The following is a 24,746-nucleotide window of genomic DNA, read 5'->3' as shown; positions in this document are numbered from 1 at the left end:
TGTAGTTCTTTGAGTAAATAGCTGCCTGCAAATAATGGTAATCTAACCAATAATCTTCTGGTTGAAAGATGAATGCTAAACCTACTTGATATGCTTGTTTATGCACTACAAGCTTAAAACGTCCTTCCTGAAGTACTTGTATCCCTTGAACATTTTTTTTCAGATAACAAGTAAGTTACCGTAATCACATTAGATGTTTGTGTTGTTTTTATTTATTTATTTATTTTTTTGTGATAGATCAACATTAGTGGCTATAAACTTGCAGTGTGAAAGGAAAGTGATACGTCTGAAATGTAATGTGTATCTGTTCAATAACTTTACCTCGTGATGCCTAGAGATCCAGTGCAAATCATGGGAAAACGTAAAATTGAATGTCCACAAATCCCCCATACATTCTAAGTGTTGCAAAGAAGAATAGGCAAATATGTAAGCTCTTGGCCTGGAAAGCTGATAGACATCCAGAAAAGACCTGCAAGTGGAATTGTAGGTCTTTTCACATTCAGATTAGTGTGCAAAAAAATATGAACGTTGTGTCATTTTCCTTTTTATTCATAATTATGCTCTAGTGTGTGTTGATCTAGCACATATACTTACAACAAAACATTGTTGTAAGTATAAATGTGAATTTATCTGAAGAAATTTGATGGATGTATGAATATTTTGCAAAGCACAGTAAGGCACAGTTTTGGACCTTACTGTCTAGTCTCTGCACATAGCACTGGAATTGGTATGAACATGAAATTGTTCATACAAGTGGGTGATAGAGGGGATATCAATTGAAAATTTTATTTTGGACAATATTTACATGAAATTAACCTGCAAAAAAATTGGGGTAAAAATGTGTTCTCAGTCTGGATCTTATAAAGAACGTTTAAACTATGAATCACAGACGAAAATTCTTTATAAGCTTCATTCATATTCAACTCTAGTATCTAGCACAAACCATACTGCAACATTTATTTTGTCAATGGCGCAAACCATTTAATCACCCCGTCCTGCAGAACCGCCTGGCAGCGTCACTGAAGCCTTTTTTCAGGAAGAACAAACAACCAGATTGAGGCATAAGCACGGATACCTATTAGTGTCATCGCCTGCCGCTTCAAGCGAGAGAAATTCATGAAAAAGGTTTATAGCTCAGGTTCGGACGTCACTAGGGAACCACTGCTTGGGGCAAAAACCAGTAAGTGCGCATGCGTGGAACATTCGATCACTGGTGGCGTAGCTAGCTGCTAGGCTACGAATCCAGCCACCATGGAGAGGAAAGGTAAATCTTTACGCGACACCCTGCAGACCGTTTCAACTGTATTAGGCCATGCATGCGATTACTCTATAGCTGATGTTGCTATTGCTGCTACAAATGTAAAATGTAGTCAAGCTGTCGTTGTGAATATATGTGGCTTATTTCACCGCGTCTGTCACGCACTGCGCTGGAGCGAGCTTCGTTAGCTTCATTAGCTTTAGCCTCAGTGTCAGGATTAACGTTGTGCTTTTAGCTTTCCAGCTCTCTCTATATTTAACACAAACTAAACCTCTGACGGTGTGATATATTTATGGTATGGCGTGTGGTATTACTTCATGCCATAGTGGCGTGTTGTTGCGGTGCGGTTGCGTTGGTTGGTAGCCCGGTGATGTTATTTAACGGGGTTTGTGCATACTCTGAGGGGGGTGCACCCATAGATTTTTTTTGTGTGTGTGTGTGTGTGTGTGTGTGTAAATAAAGTCTGACTGCTGTCGGTAGCCGTAAAGACGACACGATTCAATGCACAATGAAGTGGAGGAGAGCCTATAATGCTAATTAAGTTTAAACTGATCTTCTTTGTTTCGTGCCTTTTTGTCTCAAGTGTCAGCTGCAGATCAAAAGACAAACAATGGCAACAGGATTTCTTTATCTTCTCTTTTCAGTTCTGGCACTCCAGGCGAGGAAGAAGAGGGTCAAGGCGAAAAAGACCAACAAAAAGTGAGGTTTATTGTCGTTTTATATCCTGTCCTATTTTATTATTGAGCCAAAGAACATCATATTGACATGAGTCTTGTCAGCTGAGTTCAGTTAAAGGGTGTTGCGTCCTGCGGTTTCACACTTTTCCTGTCACTAGCTGGCTCTGACGTTAACAGCATGTTTAACGGTGGTGTGGGTGATTTTACAAATGCAACTTATTGTCTCAACTCATAACAATGGATCTCGTGGCTCACTTCCACAGCTTTCTGAGCTTTTGCATCTTGTCTGTGTATGTATTGGCTTTTGCCGGCTGTTCTGATAATATCCTAGTAGGGCTTTATGTTTTATGAAAATCAAGAAATTGCATTGTAGTTATTGAATATTGCAATGACGGTATTTTCCAGCCACATTCCCCTCACTCTTTTTATTTGTGTCAGCTGCCACTGCCGTCTGAGTTTCAGCATCTTTACCACTAGGATCTAAAAGAGAGTGAAAGTTAATCTAGCTTCAAAAATATGACTGGCAAGACAGATTTCCAATGTGTAACATTTAAAATGTATTCATCCACCAAAGTAATTTGCCATTGCAATACCCCACATAAATATTGTGCATCTCTATAGGTTTTTGCTCACTACGTTCTGCTTGAAGTAATTATTTTTGAAAAAATAATTTAAAGGTGCTGTATCAAAACAAGTCAAACTAAAACAACCTTAAGATTTTAAAAAAAATACATCAATATACTGTATACAGGTTGAAAATTAAGATGACTGCAATGCTCTAAAAGGTTAAATTCAGGGACATTTTATTTCCCCTCTAATTTGAAACATGCAAACTTGTGACCTAACACCATGGAAAAAGCTTACTTAATTTAAAAAAAATATTGTGTTCAACAATTGATCCTTGAGAAATGATCTGCCCTTTAATTTGTTAGAACAAATGACAGCTAATAGTCTTTTATTCAGATGAAAAGCCACACATACTGTAGAAAAAAATAACAGCAATAGGATATTTTGACTCAAAACGAAAATACGGTTATCTTAAAAAATTAATCTCTAAAAATGGGGTTTAAATGATTTCCAATTTTTGATGAACTGTGGAATCTGCACAGGATTACTAAGCAGCAAATACTAAGATTTTAAATTTAGACTTTCAACAGACCATTTAGTTAATTAAGTTGTCTTTGGGTAATTCAAACAAGGTTTTGTGCAACTAAAACTCCAAAAGTTAACCTCAGCAATGTTGTATGGTACAAGTCAAGCTTGATTACCTAAGTCTTGAGAGTTGGTCTCACTTGACTCGCTTCTATAACTTTGAGTTGTGTTTATGAGCATGAAGTTGCCCTGGATAGCAATCTGTACCACATTCAGGCCATCGTTTTGCGCACACTGGGCTGAAATAAATCAACCATGTCCCTTACTGATAAAATGGCCAGGATACGATACAGTTTAACAAAGCATCACTTGTAGTTGAAAATGAACTGTTGACATGTCGAACTGATTGTTGTGTTGCATCTTACGATGTAATAGTCCTAACGGCACCAGTGACATCCTACAGAGTGTTATGTAACAGCCTGAGCTATATTTAAAACTGGAGAATGAAGAAGCCCACATCAGCCCACTGAAGCATGGCGTTTCTCTGAAAACGGTCCGCTTAGAAATACTTCTCTCCAGACAACTTGCTGGCACGGCTTTACAGCAGAGCTGCCAAGAAGAATTATTTTTTTTAAAATTAATCACTTTTAGACAACTGTTTCATTTGATCTAAATAACAATTTGACTTTCAGAAATCAAAAGATGTTTCATGATTTAGTTTTTGTTCAGTTTATTTTTTTTTTTTAGAAATCGGCTTTGACAGAACTGACAAGTATTAAGACAAAAAGTATGGTTAGATAGCTGTGAAGGGCAAACCAAAGTTGACAAAAACAAATAATTTGAGAACTTTTTGATTTGTATCTTACTGTGTAGGATGTTGTGCAAGTCAAATGTGTTGAAGAATTGGAGTACCTCAAAAGGAAAAACAAAATATATTTTCATTAATTACTTTTGTTAAAGTTATTGTTAGGTTTTAATGTTTCCATGGAACATACAAATGATTTGTAACTTTGGATTTTACTACTTTAGTACAGGGGTCCCCAAAGTGGGTCCTGCAGGGCCGGCCTCCTGCATGTTATAGTTCTGTCCCTGGTTTAATGCACCTGGATCCAATGATGGCTCGTTAGAAGGCCTACCAGGAACATTGACCTGCTGAAAAGGTTGTTGGTGCCACCAGGGAGAGAACTAAAACATGCAGGAGGCCGACCCTCGAGGACCCACTTTGGGGACCCCTGCTTTAGTAGAAATGGATTGGATGGGTTAAATAAACCCTACATGTTGGAAACAAATGTTTGGTCTAAACGTGTTTTAAGCCTTGACTAGGAAAGCAGCAGGGATACAATGTGAGTGAGAACAGCAGCGGGTGAGCTTGTGTTTTTTGTTGGATCCTCATTGATCCCTGAGTTTCTTCTTGTTACTCACAAACTTTAGATTCTTTCTGCTTTTGGAAACTTCTCAAATATTTCAGGATGCAGCGCCTTCATCCCTGAAACGGATGTTATTGTGTGTCTTGATTGGTTTGAAACTATATCTGGTAGCAATGTGAATATTGACTGGGCAATATGTTGTGAATATATTGTCACAATACAAGTGTGCAATATTGATGCTGATGTCGTGGAGAAGTATATAATTAATGAATTCCATATATTTTAAAAGTTTAAAATCACATTATTGCAAAATATTTGTCAAAAACTGTCAAGGGTAAAATGTGCTGGTGTGTGGCATGTATCAATATTTATTGTTTTTAATTAAGATAAATCATTCTCTGCTGACATGGAATCCAATAGTCTTTTTCGGTGTGGTTCTGTTTCATTTTCGCACTACTGAAAGGTCCTCATTGAAAATTTCCTCAAAACTATTTATCTGAATGTAGACAGTTAAGCACATAAACACTAAATTAAAAACGATGTAGAATATGCAAATGTAGGTAAAGACAAACAAAATGACAATCAAAATCAATGTAAGCTAGAAGTTTATTTCTCAAGTGTGACGACGTTCAAGTACTCTAATTTACTGTAAAATGATATCCATGTATTTGTTACATAAACTCCAGTCACTTTCTATATTTAATGATCATAGATCACCTGTTTTTAAATTTGAGGTTGTCTTGATTTGTGGTATGTAATCTTGCACATCAGGCCTTTGGGTCGGTGTCTCCACACAAATGAACACTCTGTGCTACCACTGCTCCTCTCTTACAGCCTTTACTTGTGCTGATTCTTTCAAACGTGACTGCACATGTTTCAGGGCAGCTGTTTTAAGAAAACCAAGTTTAAATGTTTAAATGCTGTTTACTTGCGGTGCTAATGCACACAAACACCACAACGCCCCAATGAACATTAACCTACAAGGGATCAAAAGTTCAGTGATATATGGACAATGCCATGATTGTTACTCTTTTCTGTTAAAGGCTGGAGGTTGTTCACGAATGCCTTTAAACACAGGCCTTGGAGTACAGTTTGGTTCAATTTATTTAGTTATATTTTAGACACTTGAAGCCAATGTGCAGCACTTTAAGAAAAGGTGCCATGCAGTTTATACATATTATTTTACCAACAAAGCTGTGGATAACTGTGAAGTGAAGTATACTGAAGTATTTTCAGTGTCAAACTTCAGGACAGTACAATAAGGAAAAAACACTTAAGTTTTCCTTTCCATGAAAAAGTTTTTTATTTATAAAAAGAAAATTGCAACTCTACTTAGGTTTGCAAAGCCGAATTTGAATGAACCACGAGATGATGCCAGAGACCAGAGTAGAGGTCAAAAACCTAACAGCATCTCAGTAAACATACCTCAAACTCGCTGTCGAGCATGATGAAGGAGGGATGATGATGATGATGATGATGATGATGATGTGGGCTGGTTTTGTAGCCACAGTAGCTGTGTCTAAGTACCTGAGTTCATTTTCCACAAATGTCCTCATCATGTGGAAAACTCGGATTGCTGCATAAATGATCTCAAATGTTTCCTACAGTTTTCTGATGATGATGTTTGAATGTCATTGTGTATTTTGATGTGAAAGATCACATGATGCAGTTCATATTAAAAGTAAATAAAAATGCAAAACCTCATCATAAACATTGAATCTGTGACCCACATGGTCAGTACTTCTGGTGCAGCTCCTGTTGTTCCTCCAACTTTGACCTGTTTTGGATAAGCAGAACTCCCAGTAAACAAAGATTTGTTTTGTGGTTTAGATGAACCAGGTGTTAAAAATAACTCATGTTTCAGTGCATTTGTTTCTTGTGCTGCTTTAGCGTCTGTTTTATAATCTGTTCTCCTTTGGAGTTTATTTACCACCTTTTTAATCTTTGTTGTGGTTTAAAACGTCTAAGACGACAAAGCCGGACTGATGTTTCTTTCACGGTTGTTATTTTTATCTCGTTGCAAAATAAAAACAGACTTTATGGGTCACGTAAATGTCACCAGTGCAAATTATGTTGGTTTTGATTTTCAGCTTGTGATTTTATTTTTAAGTTAATTGATTGCATGATGTTTTAGATTGGTACAGATTATAGTTAAATCCATCTTTGTTTGGAATTAAGGGCAAACCAAACCAACACTACAGTAAACTCTCTACACTAAAACCTTATCTATTTTTCAAAGGGGAATATTCAGAATTGGGCAGAGCAGCAGGCTGGTCTCTGGCTGTTTTGATCATGATACATCACAGCTAAACTCTTAGCATCTGCTTTCAGTTGGCAATAAATCAAATTTTAAGGATTTATTACTAACCTTTTCAATAACAAATTGCGGGAGTTCTTATTAATTTATTCTGTATGATTTGATCATTATGTTAAATTTATTTTCAGGTTTCATTGTGTGTCATTCCAGCATTTAATGTTTACTGTTGATATTTTATCGACATATAAATGTAAGCTCATTAAATTAGTGCAACCCTGTAGTGGAAAAAAGAAAATCACGTTTATTTTTGATAAAACCGGAAATTACTGTTTAACATTTTGACTCGTTGACTTTGGGAAAAGCTTTTTATTCATCTCTTACAATAAAATAGGACTGTGCTGATAAAGTGAAATGTGGCCAAAAAAACAGAAGAATAGTTTTGTTTTTGTGACCAGATATTAAAATTTTTTTACTAATACTCTCAAAATCAATGTATTTTTTAAAGCTTTGTCTACTGTTGTATAGGGCTTTAAAAATAATTTTTGGGAGGTAAAACACAAATTACAGGAGAAGCCTTCTTCCTAATGTGGTCTTCTTTTTATTTTATTTTATTTTTTCCGCCCATCAGACAGCCACCAAATGTTCGATCTCGACAGCCACCACAACAAGAGACCTCGCCCCAGGAGCCGGAGGAACCGGAGGAGATTCTGGGCTCAGACGACGAGGAGCAGGAAGACCCCAACGACTACTGCAAAGGTGTGAGTCCTGGTGGTTAACCATTGCATTTCAGTTGCTCTGGAGAAAAAAAGGAATAAATGTAAATACTCAATGAAGTCATCAGTGTGTTTTTCAGACAACAGATCCACACAGCGTTGTTGGTTGCTTATTAACTTAGTGAGGGAAGTTGGGTTGTGGAGAAGCTTATGTGACTCAGACGTAATCCAAACTGTTGTTAATTTATAACCAGAGATTACACCGCATGCACATGAGCTTCGTGTCTTTTCTGGTATCTGTTGAACTTTTCCATCAGAGGTATTTTCTTCTCTTGCAGGTGGCTACCATCATGTAAAAGTAGGAGACCTTTACAATGGGAAATACCATGTCATCCGTAAACTAGGATGGGGACATTTCTCAACTGTGTGGCTTGCCTGGGACATCCAGTATGAAAAAATATTTTCACCTTACATTCAATGCAGGCTTCTCTTTTTTTTTTTTTTTTTCTTAAGATCCTGTATTTTTCTATACTTGCTTAATTAAGTGTTTCTACTTCAATTCCTCTCAGCAAACATCACTTGTTTTGCTATTCCAGGGTTAAAAGATTTGTTGCGATGAAAGTTGTGAAGAGCGCAGAGCACTACACTGAGACGGCAGTGGATGAGATCAAACTCCTTCGATCTGTAAGTTGCAGGGATAACTGCACAAATGAGCTCTTGAATGCAAGGACAACAATTAATGTTCAGCAGAATTTTGAAGCAACTTGTAAAAACAGGGAGAAATCGGCACACAAACTTTGAATCAAGTTCGATCTGTCTTGGAGACAAATGGATTCTTGTTAGTGTTCCGGTGAAGTTGGAAAGTTGGACAAATTGTTCTTCCTACCATCAATGACTCCTAAACCATCTGTTTTGAAATCAGAAACGTCACTTCTTTTTGCTTTCAGAGTAGTAGCGAATACATTACAGACAAATTTTAATCACAGATGGGTGCTGCTTTAAGCTGGATTATGGTTTAGGGACAATCTACAGTACAGAGGACACTGGGGCTTTAAATCCATTTGGATTGTTCCAACATAAATCTTCCTTCAGATGAGCACTTGGAAATGTTGAAGCACCTGTCGTATCTCTTGACATCCAAACAGCAGGAGGGTTTCCTTAGAAATCAGTGAATTGCCCTAATCAGTGTATCTAATACTTATTTTCCCCACTGTAAACTTAAATAAACACATATTTGTGCATGTTGGTTTAAATACACCTATTTTTTTTTTTTTCAAATAAATTAATTTTTTTCACAACAGAGTAACTGATTACTCAGGCTGTCAGGGTTCATTGTGTTTATCAGACACCCTGAGGGAAGAAGCTGTCTCTGTGGCAGCTGATTTAAAAAAAAATTTTTTTTTATTTTTGCAAATGTCGCTCTGCAGCGGTGACCACGTGACACGAGTGAAAATGTGAGTCCTGATTGTTTTCCTTTGCATTGTGACGTTTCCTGATCTTCAGGTGAGAAACTCGGACCCCGACGACCCAAAGCGTGAAATGGTGGTCCAGCTGCTCGACGACTTCAAGATCTCTGGTGTCAACGGGACTCGTATCCTTCACAGCACAGCAGAATGTTGCATGTTTTTTTTTTTTTGTTTGTTTATCGGGTGAAAGTACTTCCTACTAAGAGATGAAACTGTACTTCCCAAAAATATGTTGTGAGGAATATAGAGTTACAAAGCGTAACAGCTGTAAACGGCAGAGCATGGGTGTAACAAACATATCTGTGTCACTCAAAGGGACCTCTAGGTATCAGCAGTCTGGCTAAGTAAGACCTGCTGAATGCTGCAGCTGTAATCCGAGAGACCCTTGTTCTGTATAACTAATGCTCCACCTTACGAACGCTCACATGCTCCCTAAACTGTGTTTTTCTTTCAGTTTTTTTTCCTCTCCCAGTGTTGCTGTCTTAACTACTGTCCTCCAGATGTCTGTATGGTGTTTGAGGTGTTGGGACATCACTTGTTAAAATGGATTATAAAGTCAAATTACCAAGGGCTGCCCCTGCCTTGTGTGAAGAGCATCATTAAGCAGGTAATATGAGAGCCTCAGTCTCACCTTTTTAAAGCTGATGAGTCACCATGAAGGCTCAGCCCTAACTGAGAGGGTAAACTGTTAAATGCTCCCGTCGTGTTTTACAGAAGATCTTTGCCATAATCATTAATGACTTACTCAGCCAGAATATATATATATAAAAATCAGTGTAAATTTTTTATTTTTTTTTGAGTTATCAGTAATGTTGCAGGTTATGGCAGAAGGTGGGGTGAAACGTGGATGTAGTAATTCCAAAAAACTGAGAAAAATAACGTTGTTGAACCACATTCAGGGTTTGGTCATTCAGAGCAACATGCTGTGACTCGTTCTGTAATCCTTTTGGCCTTATTGCTGTTTTTTTTGGAAATGTTCTTGCTTTAGAACAGGAGTTTATAACCCCAGTGATTTAGTGCCATTGTCCTAAATCACTTTTAGATTCATTCCTCCTCTAACTGACTTGAATCAAATTAATGTTTAAAGGCCGGATTGTTGCAAAACTTGCTGACACGCCAATCAAAAGGTAATTAAGCCTTTTTTGATTCAGTTGTGTTGGAGTCACTGTCCCCCCCCCCACTGCTCCTTAATAAAATCTTTATTTTCTTCACTTCTGATTTTGAAAGAGGTTTGACGGTTTTGTCAACCACTTTACACTGGAACTGTTAAACCATTTTACTCTGTAGCTCCTTTTCTGTGTTATTAATGATTCTATTAGCTGCTAAGTGGCATTGCTTCCCTCAGTAGGTCAGTTGTGAAAATTAAATACTGTAAACCTGCTACTTCAGAAATGTACCTGCATTTGTTAATTGGTGGGACTTTGTCTTGAGTTGGTTCCAAAACATAAACATCTTGGAATCACAGATTAGGACGCTTCATCACTAAATATGTTGGAGCTTTTACAGTTTACTGAGAAAAAAGACTGGGAATCAAGGAGGACAGGACTGAAGAGTGGGACTTGAGAGATTTCTTAGAGTCAGTGTGTACAGCAAAAAAAAAAAAAAAAACCTTTAGGGAAAAACTTCAAGAAACAACAAAAAAATGCTCACTTTACCTTGACAATACAGATTGTCAATACTTGACAATACAACTCCCACTTTTCTGTTTTTGTTTGTTTATTTGGAGCAAATATTATTTTCAGCAGATCCGTGCTTCTTTGTCAACGTAGAAAAGTGACAGAAGTGGTTTCATGAATACAGGAAAATAACTTTGAAAAAGGAACCTTGAACTTGTGCCACTGATGCATATTATAAAAGTTTATTGATAAAACATAACTTTTGGAGGTAAATAATCATTTTTCTCTGGTTTATTTTTGAGGTTCTGCAAGGTTTGGACTACCTGCACACAAAGTGTCAGATTATCCACACGGATATAAAACCAGAGAATATTCTGATGAGCGTTGATGAGCCGTACGTCCGAAAGCTTGCAGCTGAAGCTACAGAATGGCAGCGAGCCGGAGCGCCTCCCCCCTCCGGCTCAGCAAGTATGACTGACACGCATACAATGAAATCAAGTAACATCTAAAGTTTTAACCTGAAATTAATATGATTTTACTCTTTCTCAATGCTGTCTTTGCAGTAAGCACAGCACCAGCCCCGAAACAGGTATACATTTTATTTTTCTGCACAGAAATCGGCCTCCCCCATTTTTACCTCCAGAACAAACATGCAACTTTTGCCGTGCTGTTTTTCTTTCCCGTGTTTCTCTTAGACTGTGAAAATGTCCAAGAACAAAAAGAAGAAGTTAAAAAAGAAACAGAAGCGTCAGGCAGAGCTACTGGAAAAATGCATTATGGACATGGAGGAGATGGAGAAGACCACAGAGACACGCGAGGATGACGAGGAAGACAAAGAGCCGCAGTCTCCCAAGGGACGAGCCTGCGCTCCTCTCAGACACGTCTCTATTGAGGAGTTCAGAAGTGACGAACCAGCTGGTAAGAAGCCAACAGCACTGGCAGTCTACTTTTTATTTTTATGAATGTAAGAAATCATACTGGTCCAAAACCAGGCATCATAGCTGCTTAAGTGAGTCTGTAGAACCCTACAGCGGTCAAGAACTCGTTCTTAAATTAATCTCTTTAATAAACCGTCAGAGATTCCAGATAACATGAGAGTGGGACCAGACAAGCCGCCAGAGGCCAACTGCAACGGCCACGCAGAGGTGGAGGAGAGGCAGTCCAGCTGTTCAAATGCAGACCAACACAACGGGAACGCCGAGTCTCCGGAGGAGCTACATAAAGAGTCCCCAGTCCACTCGCTGTGCAACGGTGTGGAGTCTACAGATTTCAGTGAGCTGTACTGCGAGATGGACGGCAGGGAGGCTCACAGCAGTGGAGTCAGTCAGAGACGCCTTCGCTCAGGACGAGACGGAGAGTTTGAACAAAGTATTCTGCAAGATGACGATGAACAGGACGAGACTGAGGGTCATTACAGAATCCAGGAAGGCCTGAGAAACGGTCAGTCAAATGTTTTTACATGTGTGTGTGATCTTTGAGCTTGTGTTCTGCTAGTTAGAACTGTGAATTATTGATCAGAAAATCTATTCTTGCCTTTGTGCTTCCATTTCCGCTCTGTTGTAGACAAGTTAACAGCGGGATCCCTTTTAGTTAACCCTCTTGAGCCAGGCAATGCAGAGAAGATCAAGGTCAAGATTGCAGACCTGGGAAATGCTTGCTGGGTGGTGAGTAGCTAACAATCAGAGAGATTTTCTAATTAGGGATGAAATCTTGTTGACACAGGGTGATATAAACAAGTCTGTGTATCACAAAATGTTCTGGATTTGCCTTTATTGACAGTCCTTCACAGATGTATGATTCTTATGTCTAATTCTTAAAATTGTATAATTTTTCGTTTTGTAAATGTCGAAAAATAGTTTGCACTTTTTAAGGACGTGTTTCTTTGTTTTCCTCCCAGCATAAGCACTTTACAGAAGACATCCAGACTCGACAGTACCGATCTTTAGAGGTTCTCATCGGTGCAGGATACAGCACACCGGCTGACATATGGAGCACAGCCTGCATGGTGAGAGGCTGCGAGTGTGTAAACGTTTAGTGAAAAGTGGATCATCTATTTTGTTTTACCTGGATAAGAAAGAGGAACATGTGCATCGCACATATTTCCAGATGCCTCTTAAAAGAAAAAAAAAAAAAAAGTAATATTGTGTAAAAGTGCAACATTTCTAGCTACTGATCTCAGAAAGTGAAACGGTCATTTTATAGAGGTTTATCGCATATTTTGTAACCTTTGTATTTTCATCATTTTTTCATTATGAACTCATAATTAACATAGAAAATTAAATAAAGAAATATTAAGAAAAATTTAGTTTTTTACTTTATAAGGTTTGGATTTATTTTTGTAGCTAACAATTATTGTATCATAAAAGGATAGCGAGTCATAAAGAAAATAGCAACGCTCATCTGTATCTTGCTCTTTTTTTTTTCTTTTGTTGTTTTTATGTGAGGGTTTAAAGCCGAGTCCTGTTGGCCTGTGGTTTCCAAAAGTTAATTTACTGGGAAAGTAGTTTCTGACTTCAAGTCTGACAAAAGGAGATTCTGTAACTGGTTGCAACATGAGGCTCTATTGGAGCAAAATGTAACTTTTTAATAAAGCCAGTCTAAATTACAGCTGTAATAATGACACACTATGAAATATCTGCTTATGTCATAGATTTGTTTGGGTGTTTTTTTTTGTTTTTTACTGTGGCAAAAATACTTTTACAGTTGTAGCCCTGAAATAGTTTTGTAATAACATGATAAACGAAATCTATACAGAATTTGAAAATGCATCATTAAATTTATCAGAGTTGACGGTGTGCAGCGTCTCCCTCCTGTGACGATGGTGATTCTCTTGTTTGTCCAGGCCTTTGAGCTGGTCACTGGTGATTATCTGTTTGAACCTCATTCTGGTGAAGATTATTCCAGGGATGAAGGTAATGTTTGAATTTTCTTTTCCTGTCCTTTCTTTATTCATTTTTAACCTTGCAGCGTTACTGCTAAAGCTGCTTCATCTGGTTGCTCTTTTAAAACCCGTTTCGCTGCTGAAACATTTTGTTGGCAGAAATTTTGCTTCTGCAAAAACCCTCACAGTGTTATTCCTAGTTTATTAGCTCTGATTTGTTTGCTGCCATTATTTTAATAATTAAAAATAAAAGTCTCCTATTTTGGATTTCACTGCAAATTATTGTGCAGTTTGCACAGTATTTTTCAGTGAACTTGGCAGAAATATTTACATTGTTAACATTTAAACAAGAGTCCATGTCATGAATTAATGATGTCATGAAGAAACATTCCTGAGTTTCATTTCCCAACCTCTGAAACCTTTTTAGTTACCCTGGAAATGGGGCACATCTCTCCCATCTCCTTGTTGTCATCGATCATTCCTCATGTTTCCTTGACGTCTTTTGCACCGTCTGTATGTAAATGTCAGTGCGCTGTTTGGCTTGAACTTTCTGTGCCGAAGTGATTCTGCTCTGAAATGTCGGATATGTGCTGGTGCTCGAGCTTCAGGCCGCTGTGAATGAGCCTCTTACGCATTTAGCACATTAGACATTTATCCACCTGGCTGGTATTTTGTGTTGGAATATGTTGTTTTATTAATCAGTTTTTTGTCCTGTTTCATCATTGAACTAGAATATTTTAGTTTTTCCATGTTTGCTTTTGATCAACTTGTCCATCATCATCATCATCCATTGATTGTTGCCATCCTCCTCCTCCTCTCCTCTCCTGCCCTTTCCCTCCCGTGACGTGCCTCATTTCCAGACCACCTCGCTCTTATGATTGAGTTACTTGGTAAAATCCCTCGCCACTATGCACTGAGTGGGAAATACTCGCAGGAATACTTCACCAAGAGAGGTATGCCACCCCTCTGTCTGTGGCTCCCTCTGGCTAAGGTGGACAGGAGGACCAAAGGGGAAAGATCCTGACAGCACTCTCATATGCATTGGAGAAGTATACAAAAACATGAAAAAGGGTTTCATTAAATCTAAACATGGCACTGGAAAGAAATAAAACCAATAAAATCAGACATAATTACCGATTAGCCTCCAACAGATGTTTGCTGTTTCTCTCCAACACGTAATTTCATCCTCTCACTAACATTCATTACTTGTCAGCAAAAATATACTGAAATGCAATGGTTTTAGTTCATCAATAAAAGTATTTTTATGAACTGCTCCACAGCTATATCAACCTAATGCTAAAATAATTAAAAATACTGAAATGACCACTTCATTAAAAATCTGTTGTCTGAAAAGTTTAGTTTGTTACTTTTTCATAGGTTCTGTTGTAGAAGAACGTATGTTCTTGATAAATGTGTTGCTAAAAGGCTCTGAAGAGACATGCAAGAGTCCTGTCCCATCTTTACTTTTACTTTGTGCCGACCCAGTTCAGACACAATATTAGCATTCGTCCCGGAAAATTAAATTCAGTTCAGTTTATATAGTGCCAGTTCAGAACGCATGTCATCACGGCACTTTTAAAAAAGAAAAAGTCCAGCCATAATTACATTTGCATTGATTGTAGTTATCAAACAATCCAGTCAAGTTCAGTTCGTTGTTCAAATTAGTGGAAAAGTTTTCTCAGGATTAGATCGAGTCATTGTCTCGCAGCGACTGTAGACGATCACTAGCATTGAGTTGTTGACTTTGCAACAACCCCTCATACTGAGCATGCATGTGGTGACAGTGGAGAGGAAAAACTCTCTAACAGGAAAAAGCCTCCAGTAGAACCTGGACTTTAACTAGACATTCTGCACTGTGGGTTTTCAACACCAACCATTGATCTGCTGATATGCTTGTAGAAGAACTAAAGCATTAAGCCAGCGGAGCTTGAATATTTTTATGGTGAGTGAACAGTTTTTAACCCAAAAACAGCATAAAAGTCAAACATGAGAAACACCCAGAACAAGCATCACACTAGAGAGAGCAGCCTAAATTTTATAGTCAGTCTAATCCCAATTTGTGACAAAATGCTGTTATCAAAAATAAATCAATATAATGGCTGTTCATGTTATTTCCCCCTGGTAGGAACCCTGGTACACTTCCTTGTGCTTTGTTAATTTATGTGTCGAGACCTGAAAGATATTAGGAATCACAGTCCTTGACCACCTCTGAAAGTGGTCTGAGGGAAACTGAATCCAGTTTGGTGCGTTTACACCAGTATTTTGGTCTCAGAAGATCAATTTACCCAGGACAGATGTTGGTGCCTGATGGGAAATGCTTCATCTCTTAAGTAATGAAATTGTTGCGATTAGTTTGGTGTGAGATTAGCCTAATTTTTTTCTTAAAGATGCTGCTACTATCTGTTTATTGAGCAGCTAAGAAATGTTGGAGAGCTGTTCAAACGTCTGTTGGTTTAATCGGTAAACTCTGATGTGCTGTCGGTCGGACTCGAACTCCTTCAACCCTCCACCCACACACCCAGAGGGGGCCCGACTGAGACACACTCTGATCAATATGTTGTTTGTCTTCTTCCTTTTCTGCTGCCCACTGGGGTGTAGACCACATAGCGCTGATCATTGAGCTGCTGGGGAGTGTCCCACGCAAACTCATAATGACCGGCAAATATTCCAAGGATTTTTTCACCAAGAAAGGTAAAAAGAAATAGTCAAGATTCACTTCCTTTCTCTTTCTCTATTATTAAATGTTCGTTGGCTCAAACTGGTACCATGTATTTTAAAAAAAAGAAGAAAAAAAAAAGAAAGCTAATTATTTTTGGAGTGGGTAAGCAGAAAGTTGTAGCTACTAATGTTATATATTATAATATAATTCACAACAAGTATAGTCTCTTGGTAAAATGTTTGCACCTTTTGATGTTTTCACATTACAAACCCAAAACGGGGTGATAGTTGTGAAGAGTCCATTCGATTTCCACCTTATTCGGGGAAATCATCTGAAAAGCAAGTTTTACATTTTATATTATGTCCATTGTAGCCCTGGCTGCGTGTCTGGGGTCCGTTTCCTGCTGGAACACGAACCGCCTCCAACTGGTTGTCTTTCATTGTTCAGCTTCAAATGTTCTCCCATCGAATCCAGTCAAATCATTTGGTGGGGCGAATGCACCCACAGTCTTAAAGCTGATAGAAGAAAAAAATAATATGCTAAAAGAGGAATAAATTTTCACCCCAGCCTAAAAATTCTTGATTTTAAAATCAGTAAAATTATGAATATTTTTTATTTCAAAGGTCTGACTATACAATATCAGAGAATATCTTAGTTTGAATTTATGCATTTAATTTGAGGAAAATTGCATGCTTTTTTTCTTGCAAATTTACAAGTTAAATTTGTTGGTGGAAAAAACCCCACCAAAGCATCTTTTGTGGTTTAACATCCTTGTTTAACCACCAACATTGAGTTTTGAGCTCACGTTTACTCCTCCGTAACCACATTTGGTTTTTCTTTTATCTGCTATTGCCCTAATATTTTGCCATAAGCCACAATATTCCAGTCTTTATTAATAAAATATCTTTTAAATCATTCTTTTACAATTATGTACTACATTTTGTTGGGCTTATAAATACAATAAAGCACAAAATTTAAATAAAATTGGTTTGTGGTTAAACATGCCAAAGTACATTCAAGACTTTTTCAAGGCTTTGTTCCTTTTTTTTTTTTTCTTCTTTTTTTTTTTTTTTTAGTAGCCTCCCATCTGATGCAGTGTTGTTTGTGCCGTTTTGTCTGCAGGTGAGTTGAAACACATCACCAAGCTGAAGCCGTGGGGTTTGCTGGAGGTCCTGGTGGAGAAATACGAGTGGCCCCGCGAGGAAGCGGAGTGTTTCTCCGACTTCCTACTTCCCATGCTGGAGCTGGTTCCAGAGAAAAGAGCCACGGCTGCAGAATGCTTGCGCCACGCCTGGCTCGCCCTCTAGTGGACATGTTCAGGCGTTGCACCTCCCCACCCCTCCCTCTCACTTCCTTAAGAGACTGCAACAGATCACTTTCCACTTTGGGCATATCAAATGAATATTTATTTATCTCTTTTTTTTGTTTGTTTGTTTTATTGTTTTGGATTTCTTATGTTCTTGTTCAGCTTTTGCTTCTGTGTACGTTTGCTTTGTGTTTGTCCGTTCTCCTCTCGGCGTGACGTCAGGAATCCAGTGGATTTATTATTTGATGTCGGCTCCAGCTGCTGGGCTCCGTTTTACCCACCAAACCAAGAGCAAAAGTCTCATTGTTCTGCTAGTGAAAGCATCCTTGTTTGTTACACTCCTGCACTAAAACTCAAACAAGTCAAGGATATGTAGCCGTTTTGTTTTTTTCTTTTCTTTGTTCCCTCTAAAGGACTTACTTTCGCTTACATTTTCATTAGTGCTGTGTTACTTTTTATAAAAATGATTTTTTTTTTCTTCCCCCCCCTTCTATCTCTCTGGGGGTATACAGTTTGTATTTGTAAAGTAGGTTGAGAAAGTTGCACACTGGGCTGACATTTACACTGACTGGCATAATTTTTAAGACTCCCTAGAGTCTTTCTGACACTGTCATTAAGTAGGTCATATTTAGCCATAACAAACCTAATGTCACCTGGTATTTGGAAAGTATGTAATAAAAAAAAAAAAAGAGATTGATTGTTCTCATGGGAGGCTGGTATTCTCATACACCTATTACAATTCAGGTTTAGGGGGGTCAAAGGTTTCAGTGAGAGAAAATGTTAAAGCCCAATTAAATGGAGGAGGAAAAAAAAAGAAAATAAACTGTATATATCTGTACCAAAGAGTTTGCCTTTATGTATATTACAGTTATGTACAGTTTTTAACAAATCTTATATCTTAGCTAAAACGATTTAGCTGGGTAGCTGTGTTTTAATAAAGTGTATGGAAGATGTGTTTGAGCTCGGTTGTATGTATGGCCAAGTGTTGAGTAATAATTTACCTGTTTTTAAATATAGAGTCGGTGAGATCTGATGTTTTGTGATGGTGTAGCGAACCGATCATATCGAAGTAAGCTATGTTATCTGCTGAGACCTAAAGGTAAAAAACGTACAATTTACATTAGCGTCACATTCAAAAACATAGACTTTGTGTGAGTTGTTTAAAGACGAACCTGTAAAACACACCATTCAATTAAAGAACAGATCTTCATGCAGTACGGAATAACGGTGTACATGTGTTTATTTGGTGAAATGTTAAACAACTATCACTACAACTCAAGGGGTTTTGCTCCAGCTGGGATCTTTATTGTCCTTCCATTTTGAATATCCATGTTCACGAGTTTTCTGTAAAAGGAAAAAAGTGTCGTTTAAGCTCATGTAGATTAAAAAAAAAAAAACACAGATGGCTTCCAACCAGCTCAGAAAAAACTCACAAGTAGTAATGAAAGAGTAATTGTAGCTGTCTGTACAAGATGAATTGGAAGCTTATTGTCTTAACATGAAATATTTCAAACATGTTGAAACCGGGCAGCAACTTTGAGGGAAAAGAAGCCAGGAATATTGAGCCATTTTACTCCCTCAAATGTTTCTTTCAAACAGTCCAAGTTGTCCTTGTAACAATTATTTTCAGGACTTCAATAAAACTTTGATTTGTTTCATGAATTCATCTGCACCTTCTCCAGTGATCGCCCTGACCAGCTCAGACAGACGGTCAGCTGTTTGCAACATTAGTTTGACATTGTGACATGCAAAGTAATGTGAACATAAACGGTTAACAGTGACGCTTTTTTTTTGGTTGTTGGCTTCTTGTCTATTGTCTTTAATTGTTTTAATTGCATTTTGCACTGTGCGATTCAGAACAGATTTGCTGGTGTCCCCTGTAAAATGGGTTTTGTTTCATACATTTTCTCAATCTGGAATTAAATTTTGCTCAGACAACTTTTAAATGAATGTTTGTGCAAGATTTTCAAAATTCTTCCTCATAAGACTCACCTTCTTTGCAGCTTTCCTAACAAGTATAAACTGCTTTTGTAGCACGACTTCTCCACTCATCTGACTTCCCTTTTAAATGTTTATATAGCTTCATAAAATCCCTTTACTCAATGTTCCTGTCCTAATCAGATTAGCAAACACACATTAGCTACTTTTAAATCTTCAATATTTTTAATAAACTTGTGAGGGGGGGAAAAAAAAAATCACCTGCCAATGTAAAACCATGCTTTTTTAGTTTTGTTTTTTTTTTTCTTTTGGATGACTGCCTTGATCGAATTATGGAAGTAAACTAACGCCCTCTGAACTAATTGATCTAAATGAAGTACATCTGTTTCTAGTGTTTTAGTGCAGTTGTGCGCTCACCTGCTCCCTCCACCTCGAAGCCATCCGGCAGCAGATTGTCCTGCCGATTACCAAGAGTGAAGGACAGCAGAGCCAAGAGGACGGCGTCCAGAATGCTGATGATGGCCAGGATGTAGGCCCAGCGCACGGTGCAGTTTCCCAGAGTGTACTTATCGGTCCTCTGGCCACACATCCTCTTTACCGCCTCTGCGTTCCAGCCGTCAGGGTAGATCATGCAGCCCATCGCCATCAACACGGCTAGAGAAGGGATTCAAACATTACGAACAATTTCCAGCCGCTCGCTGTTGTGCATAATTTCATCTGCGATATGGATTCTGTTTTATTCATTTCTAAATATCACATCCCCGTCCTCTTGTACATTTCTTTTCTCTCTACCGCTTATGCAGCTATACTATAAGAGGTTATAGTTTAATATTGCCAGGGTTTTAAACGGCGGTCGGCTTGCTGTGCAGTTTTAAGATCAGTTTGCATCGACATCTTATCCTGTTACGTGAAACCTTATCCGCCTTCAGAGGTGTCAGAGTCTGTTCTGACACCAGAAACCGAGCCGGCCTCCACAGTGAAGAACAACAGGCGAGCACACGCTTCACACCTGCAACCAGAGAGGTGTGATGTTGACAGATGATACAATGACTCTATCATGTCGCACAGACACACAGCTGAGTCTCAGAGTTCAGGCGGGGGGGAAGCATGGGAGCGTGACCTTTAACTCTGGACAATACTCCGGTTTTCAGGCTTTTACTGCTTTTTCATATTTTCTGTTGAGTCGTGGCAGGTGACAGAGAACTACTGAGGAATGAGTGCTTTCAAATGAGGAAGTTTAACACATGGAGGCTAAATTGAAGGTGTTTCAGACAGCAGCTCAAGGAAGGCATCTCAAACATAATAGAATCTGAAATTCTTGTCTGAATGAAACGGAAACATAATGCTGCAAAGACCTGAAACAACCAGAGAGACAACATCCTTCACCTAACCTTTACTATAAACTGCAGCAAAGGTTTAAAAGCTTAAAGCTCCAAGATTCAACTAATTAGACGTCAAATATCATTTCATACTTAACACAAATGGTTCAAGTTTCAAAAATTTTTAAAAATGGAAACATATCACGAGTCGCTTGTGGCAAAGTGCCTAAGGATTCATTTTTCTCCGGAATCGTTTGATTTTAAGCCTCTGTCCAAAATACTTCTGTGACTTTGTTTTACTTCATGCAGATCCAGTTTAATTTTATTGTTTTTCTTTTTTTTTTTTAAAAGGGACAAAGCTGACATGTCAAGCAACCAAGGTTGTGTTACTTTCTTTCAACTCTGATGCAAAGATTACATAAGCTGGTCAATCTCTAATGCAGTAAAACAGTTAATAAGTAATGAATGAAGACAGACAATGGACCCGGAGGACGACTGGTTGTCTGGACAAACAACCAGTGGAAAAAAATAACAACAAAACAAGAGTAGCAACCAAATCAACTGGACCCAGTTGAAACAAAACACCTTAAAATATGACTAGATTACTAGAAAGCCAATGAATACAGATGACCAACAATTACAACGACTCAAGACTTTAGCTTATGTTATATTACACTATATAGCTTCGTCATACTGACATAATCAGCTATCTTTATTTTCTTGCTATTCAAAATGAATTCTGTTTCCATTAAAGGTCATCAATCTGCTGACCTGAGGCTAGCTGCATCCACGCACAGATCTTGTAGACGTTCCCTGCGTTGCAGAAGAAGAACAAGCTGAAGGCCACCATGGTGCCCACCACCAGCAGCATGGAGGTCCCCACGAAGAACATGGCCGTCCTGAAGGCCGGCGACGGGATGGAGTTGAAGTCGAAGACGCTGCCCTTGCAGGTGAGCTCCGATGTGAGCGCGTTCCCGATGCAGTAGTGGAAAAGGCCAAAGTATCCGGCCTGTGGCGTGTTGACACTGTCCCCGATCCAGTAGGGCTGGATGAAGACCACCATGGTGATGATGGAGAAGCAGATGGTGAACACGGCCCACATGACGCCGATGGCCCGGGAGTTTCTCACATAGTTGGTGTGGTAAATTTTCGCGGCCTCCTGGGCTGGAAGCAGGTCCATGATGGAGGAGAAAAAGAAAAGGCTCCTTCAGATTTTAAGAAACTTTAGCAAATACCAAGTTATTCAAAACACATGTCTTGAGTGGGTGTAAAAAAGTATCCTTATATGACTCGTCATGTTTCCTTTACATAGAACCAGAGGCTTCTGCTCCGGTTTCTCCTGATTACCAGTCTGAAGTTTCAGCACGCTGGACAGCTCCTCCACCCTGTGCACGGTGAGGCAGCGCCGACGTCACACACTCACCTGTTCCCCTGGAGGCGGAACAGGTGAGTACCGCCTCCAGGGTGATTACCTGTAGATAATCTACAGGTTTCAGAAATGTCACAGCAGTGAAAATAAATAGCAGACTGAATTTTTTAGGATCGTCGTCGAAACAAATTGACTTGTTTTTGTTTTGTTTCGTAAAACCAAGAGAACAGAAAGGAGTATTAATCTTTCTGTATCCACCAGGTGAAACGTTTGTAAGAAGAGTTGCCAAAAACTATTTAAAAGAAAATGAATCAGGCGCCTATAAATATCCACAAGCAAAAATATTTTATCCATCCATCCATCCAATCATTAATTAATGAATTATAATCACGAGGTGAGTTGGACTGAAGGTTAGAAATGTAGGTGTTTGTGTAGAAAACAAAAAAACTAAACCTCCATCCATGTAAATCTTCGTTTCTTATGTAAATGACTTTAAAAAAAAATTATTCCAAGTTATTGTTGCCATGACAGTTTCCATCTTTCAATAAATGTTTGTCTTAATTGGTCATATCTTTTTAAAGGGACTTCCCCTGAAATTGGAAACAATGTGTGTCGATTGCAGAGTTTTGTTTTTGTTGATGATGTGGAGAGTTGAACTGAATCATGAAGTGTTAAGCAAAGGAATATTCATTTTGCCATAAGCCAGAGCCAAATCAGAAATTATTTTAACACCACCACATTTGGGCTGATTATGTCTTTCCCTTTACAGCCCATCTTCAGGCTTATTTTTCCATTTTAATTTCTCCTCTGGAACCTCGTAAGTCACCCTATGCAACACTTCCCTGTTCCAGCAGTTTTCTTTATTGCTAGTGCCACATCTAGCTTGAGATAATGACTTTGGTTGGAAGCTGACAAGAGAAGCACCATCTGTGCTTCTCTTCCTCTGGCTGGTTCTGGTTACAAGGAGGTTCGAAGCCCTTGTGCCTTGTAAGGAATAACAAAATCAGCAGATCAGAAGCTGCAGGTGGAGGATGCTAAAGAGGGAAACACCAGCTCTGCTTAAACCCCCCCCAAAAAAAACAGCAAAAAAAGATAAAGAGGAGACAATTTGTATACAAGAGACCAGATGAATATTTATTTAATGAATCAAATCAAGAAAAACACCTTATCGATGATCAGTTTTCTCTTGTGCAGACCATGGCTACTACGTCTTTTTCGCCTAAGTGAAAACAAAACACTCTATATTGTGGTTTGCTGAGTCAGATGTTTTCAATTGTAACCCGAGTTTGACAGCAACCCTTTCTTTTTCAAGCCTAATTTAAATAGACAGCTGCAGACTGTGGGACAGGGTTCATTTTCTCATTACATTACGTGCGGCAAATCTTTAATTACAGACACATCACTGAATAAATGCTCCTCCGTTTGGGAGTCTGACTCATTGTTTGCATTGGCTTTGTGGTCCTTTTGCTGTGTGTCATTCCAAAGGATTTAAGCTCATTTTGCGCTCTGAATAACAGGAGGAAGCTTTGTTTGCTCTGACAAAATAATCTTTTTTCCTTTGCAAATATCTGGCAGCAACGCTGGAGATAAAATAAACGGCATAAACGACGCTGGAGATGGTCCAATCAGAAGATGCAGACAGGACTCATGTTTTACTGTGAAACCCTTCATCTGTCTGGGTTTGGGCTCAGCTAAACCCGGTTCAATGGTTAGTTAAATGAGTACGAAAAACCAGGTGGGTTAAAGGAGGAACCAAACCCAAAGCTTTGGTAAATACTTGTATTACTTAAACAATTAAATCATTTTAAATCTACTTTTTCTATGCCAACATCTGGTTTAAGTTTCTGCAAGGTGAGTGGGGGACCCATCTTGACTTAATGTCATATAATACCACAAGGAAAGTCATAAAAATAAGTTAAAATGAAACATCCTCAGTTCTACTTATTACAGAAAAAGGTTCTATAAAAAATTCTTAAATATTAAAAGAAATAAGTTCCCCACTGAACAATTGCATTTAAAAAAGGCTAAATGACAGACTAGGGTTGTTTCCACAGTTTTACCATTGAGTGTGGGTTGTATGTGCTTCACCTTTGACCTGTGAATGTCTCGCCATGACCTCTGCAACGTGTGGCCGAACTGCGGCGCTCTTTAACGGATCCCTGAGCAATTTTCATAGTGCTCAGAAACACACTGCAGATTGTCATTGCAGCAGGAATTAATGTGAATGAATGAACTTAGTCACAAGCCATTAAGCCTCCCATGGTCCTTTGTAAATGGGCAAGCTCCACTTCCCTGCTTCACCATATTTCTCTCCATAATCCATTATAAGGTGTGTGAGCCACTATAAAATGGCCTGTGGCACTTCTAATAACCTTGTCAGCTTTATTACATTTATGGCCGACTTTTATCAAATAAGCGACATGCTTAGTCCTTCATGTGATTACAGTGGGCTGTTGAGACAGGGACCCGGGTCTAATGTTTCCTAGGAATCTGACGCTTTATCACCATTCTTGTTCCTCTCCAGCTGCGCAGTGCTTTGTGTCTCATCTTCTCTTGCGTGCCTGTAAAGAAATAATCTTTTTATGGGTTAAATTCACACCAATGCTCGCCCCGTTCCTGCAGCGTTATCCGCTGCTGTCAAGTGAGGAGTGAAGATTATTTCATCTGAATATCAGCAGTCTTTAAACTCTGGCTGTAATTTCTTTGAAGAGTGGCCCTCAGGAAAGGGTTCATTGATGAGGAAAATAATAAGATCTAGTTAGTACTCCACTCTGTATTCAGTTTAATAAACCCCTCGAATCGGCATGCAGGAGCCGTGATACAGCAGG

The 24,746-nt window shown here is 38.6% G+C and overlaps 2 protein-coding genes and 1 long non-coding RNA gene across 7 annotated transcripts; 2 read left to right on the top strand and 1 right to left on the bottom strand.

Moving 5' to 3' along the window:
* The first annotated feature begins 85 nt into the window (after positions 1 to 85).
* srpk1a (SRSF protein kinase 1a) lies at positions 86 to 18,514 on the top strand. Of its 5 annotated transcripts, none has more exons than XM_044127495.1 (16): positions 86 to 170; positions 1,903 to 1,957; positions 7,280 to 7,407; positions 7,703 to 7,811; positions 7,961 to 8,048; positions 8,868 to 8,955; positions 9,331 to 9,437; positions 10,749 to 10,914; positions 11,010 to 11,035; positions 11,142 to 11,364; positions 11,524 to 11,886; positions 12,010 to 12,110; positions 12,344 to 12,451; positions 13,289 to 13,358; positions 15,926 to 16,018; positions 17,109 to 18,514. In XM_044127495.1, exons 1-16 carry the CDS (start codon positions 101 to 103, stop codon positions 17,291 to 17,293), a joined length of 1,980 nt encoding a protein of 659 aa, XP_043983430.1. In that variant the 5' UTR covers positions 86 to 100; the 3' UTR covers positions 17,294 to 18,514. The 5 variants fall into 5 exon arrangements, with proteins under 5 accessions (XP_043983430.1, XP_043983441.1, XP_043983450.1 ...); XM_044127506.1 differs by lacking the exon at positions 15,926 to 16,018 and adding an exon at positions 14,188 to 14,280; XM_044127515.1 differs by lacking the exon at positions 86 to 170 and adding an exon at positions 1,015 to 1,264.
* A 41-nt stretch (positions 18,515 to 18,555) lies between these two features.
* On the bottom strand, positions 18,556 to 21,755 carry lhfpl5b (LHFPL tetraspan subfamily member 5b). The gene is made up of 3 exons (XM_044127563.1): positions 21,321 to 21,755; positions 19,648 to 19,884; positions 18,556 to 18,636 (listed from the first exon to the last, which is right to left on the bottom strand). The coding sequence occupies exons 1-3, from the start codon at positions 21,727 to 21,729 to the stop codon at positions 18,626 to 18,628; spliced, it is 657 nt and encodes a 218-aa protein (XP_043983498.1). The 5' UTR covers positions 21,730 to 21,755; the 3' UTR covers positions 18,556 to 18,625.
* On the top strand, positions 21,413 to 22,079 carry LOC122837301. The gene is made up of 3 exons (XR_006371745.1): positions 21,413 to 21,499; positions 21,593 to 21,690; positions 21,862 to 22,079. It is a non-coding gene; the product is annotated as an uncharacterized LOC122837301 (long non-coding RNA).
* The last annotated feature ends 2,667 nt before the right edge of the window (positions 22,080 to 24,746 follow it).

Source organism: Gambusia affinis, linkage group LG01 (genome assembly GCF_019740435.1).
Source record: "Gambusia affinis linkage group LG01, SWU_Gaff_1.0, whole genome shotgun sequence".
NCBI classification, from domain to species: domain Eukaryota; kingdom Metazoa; phylum Chordata; class Actinopteri; order Cyprinodontiformes; family Poeciliidae; genus Gambusia; species Gambusia affinis.
This window is presented reverse-complemented; position numbering and strand designations above follow the sequence as displayed.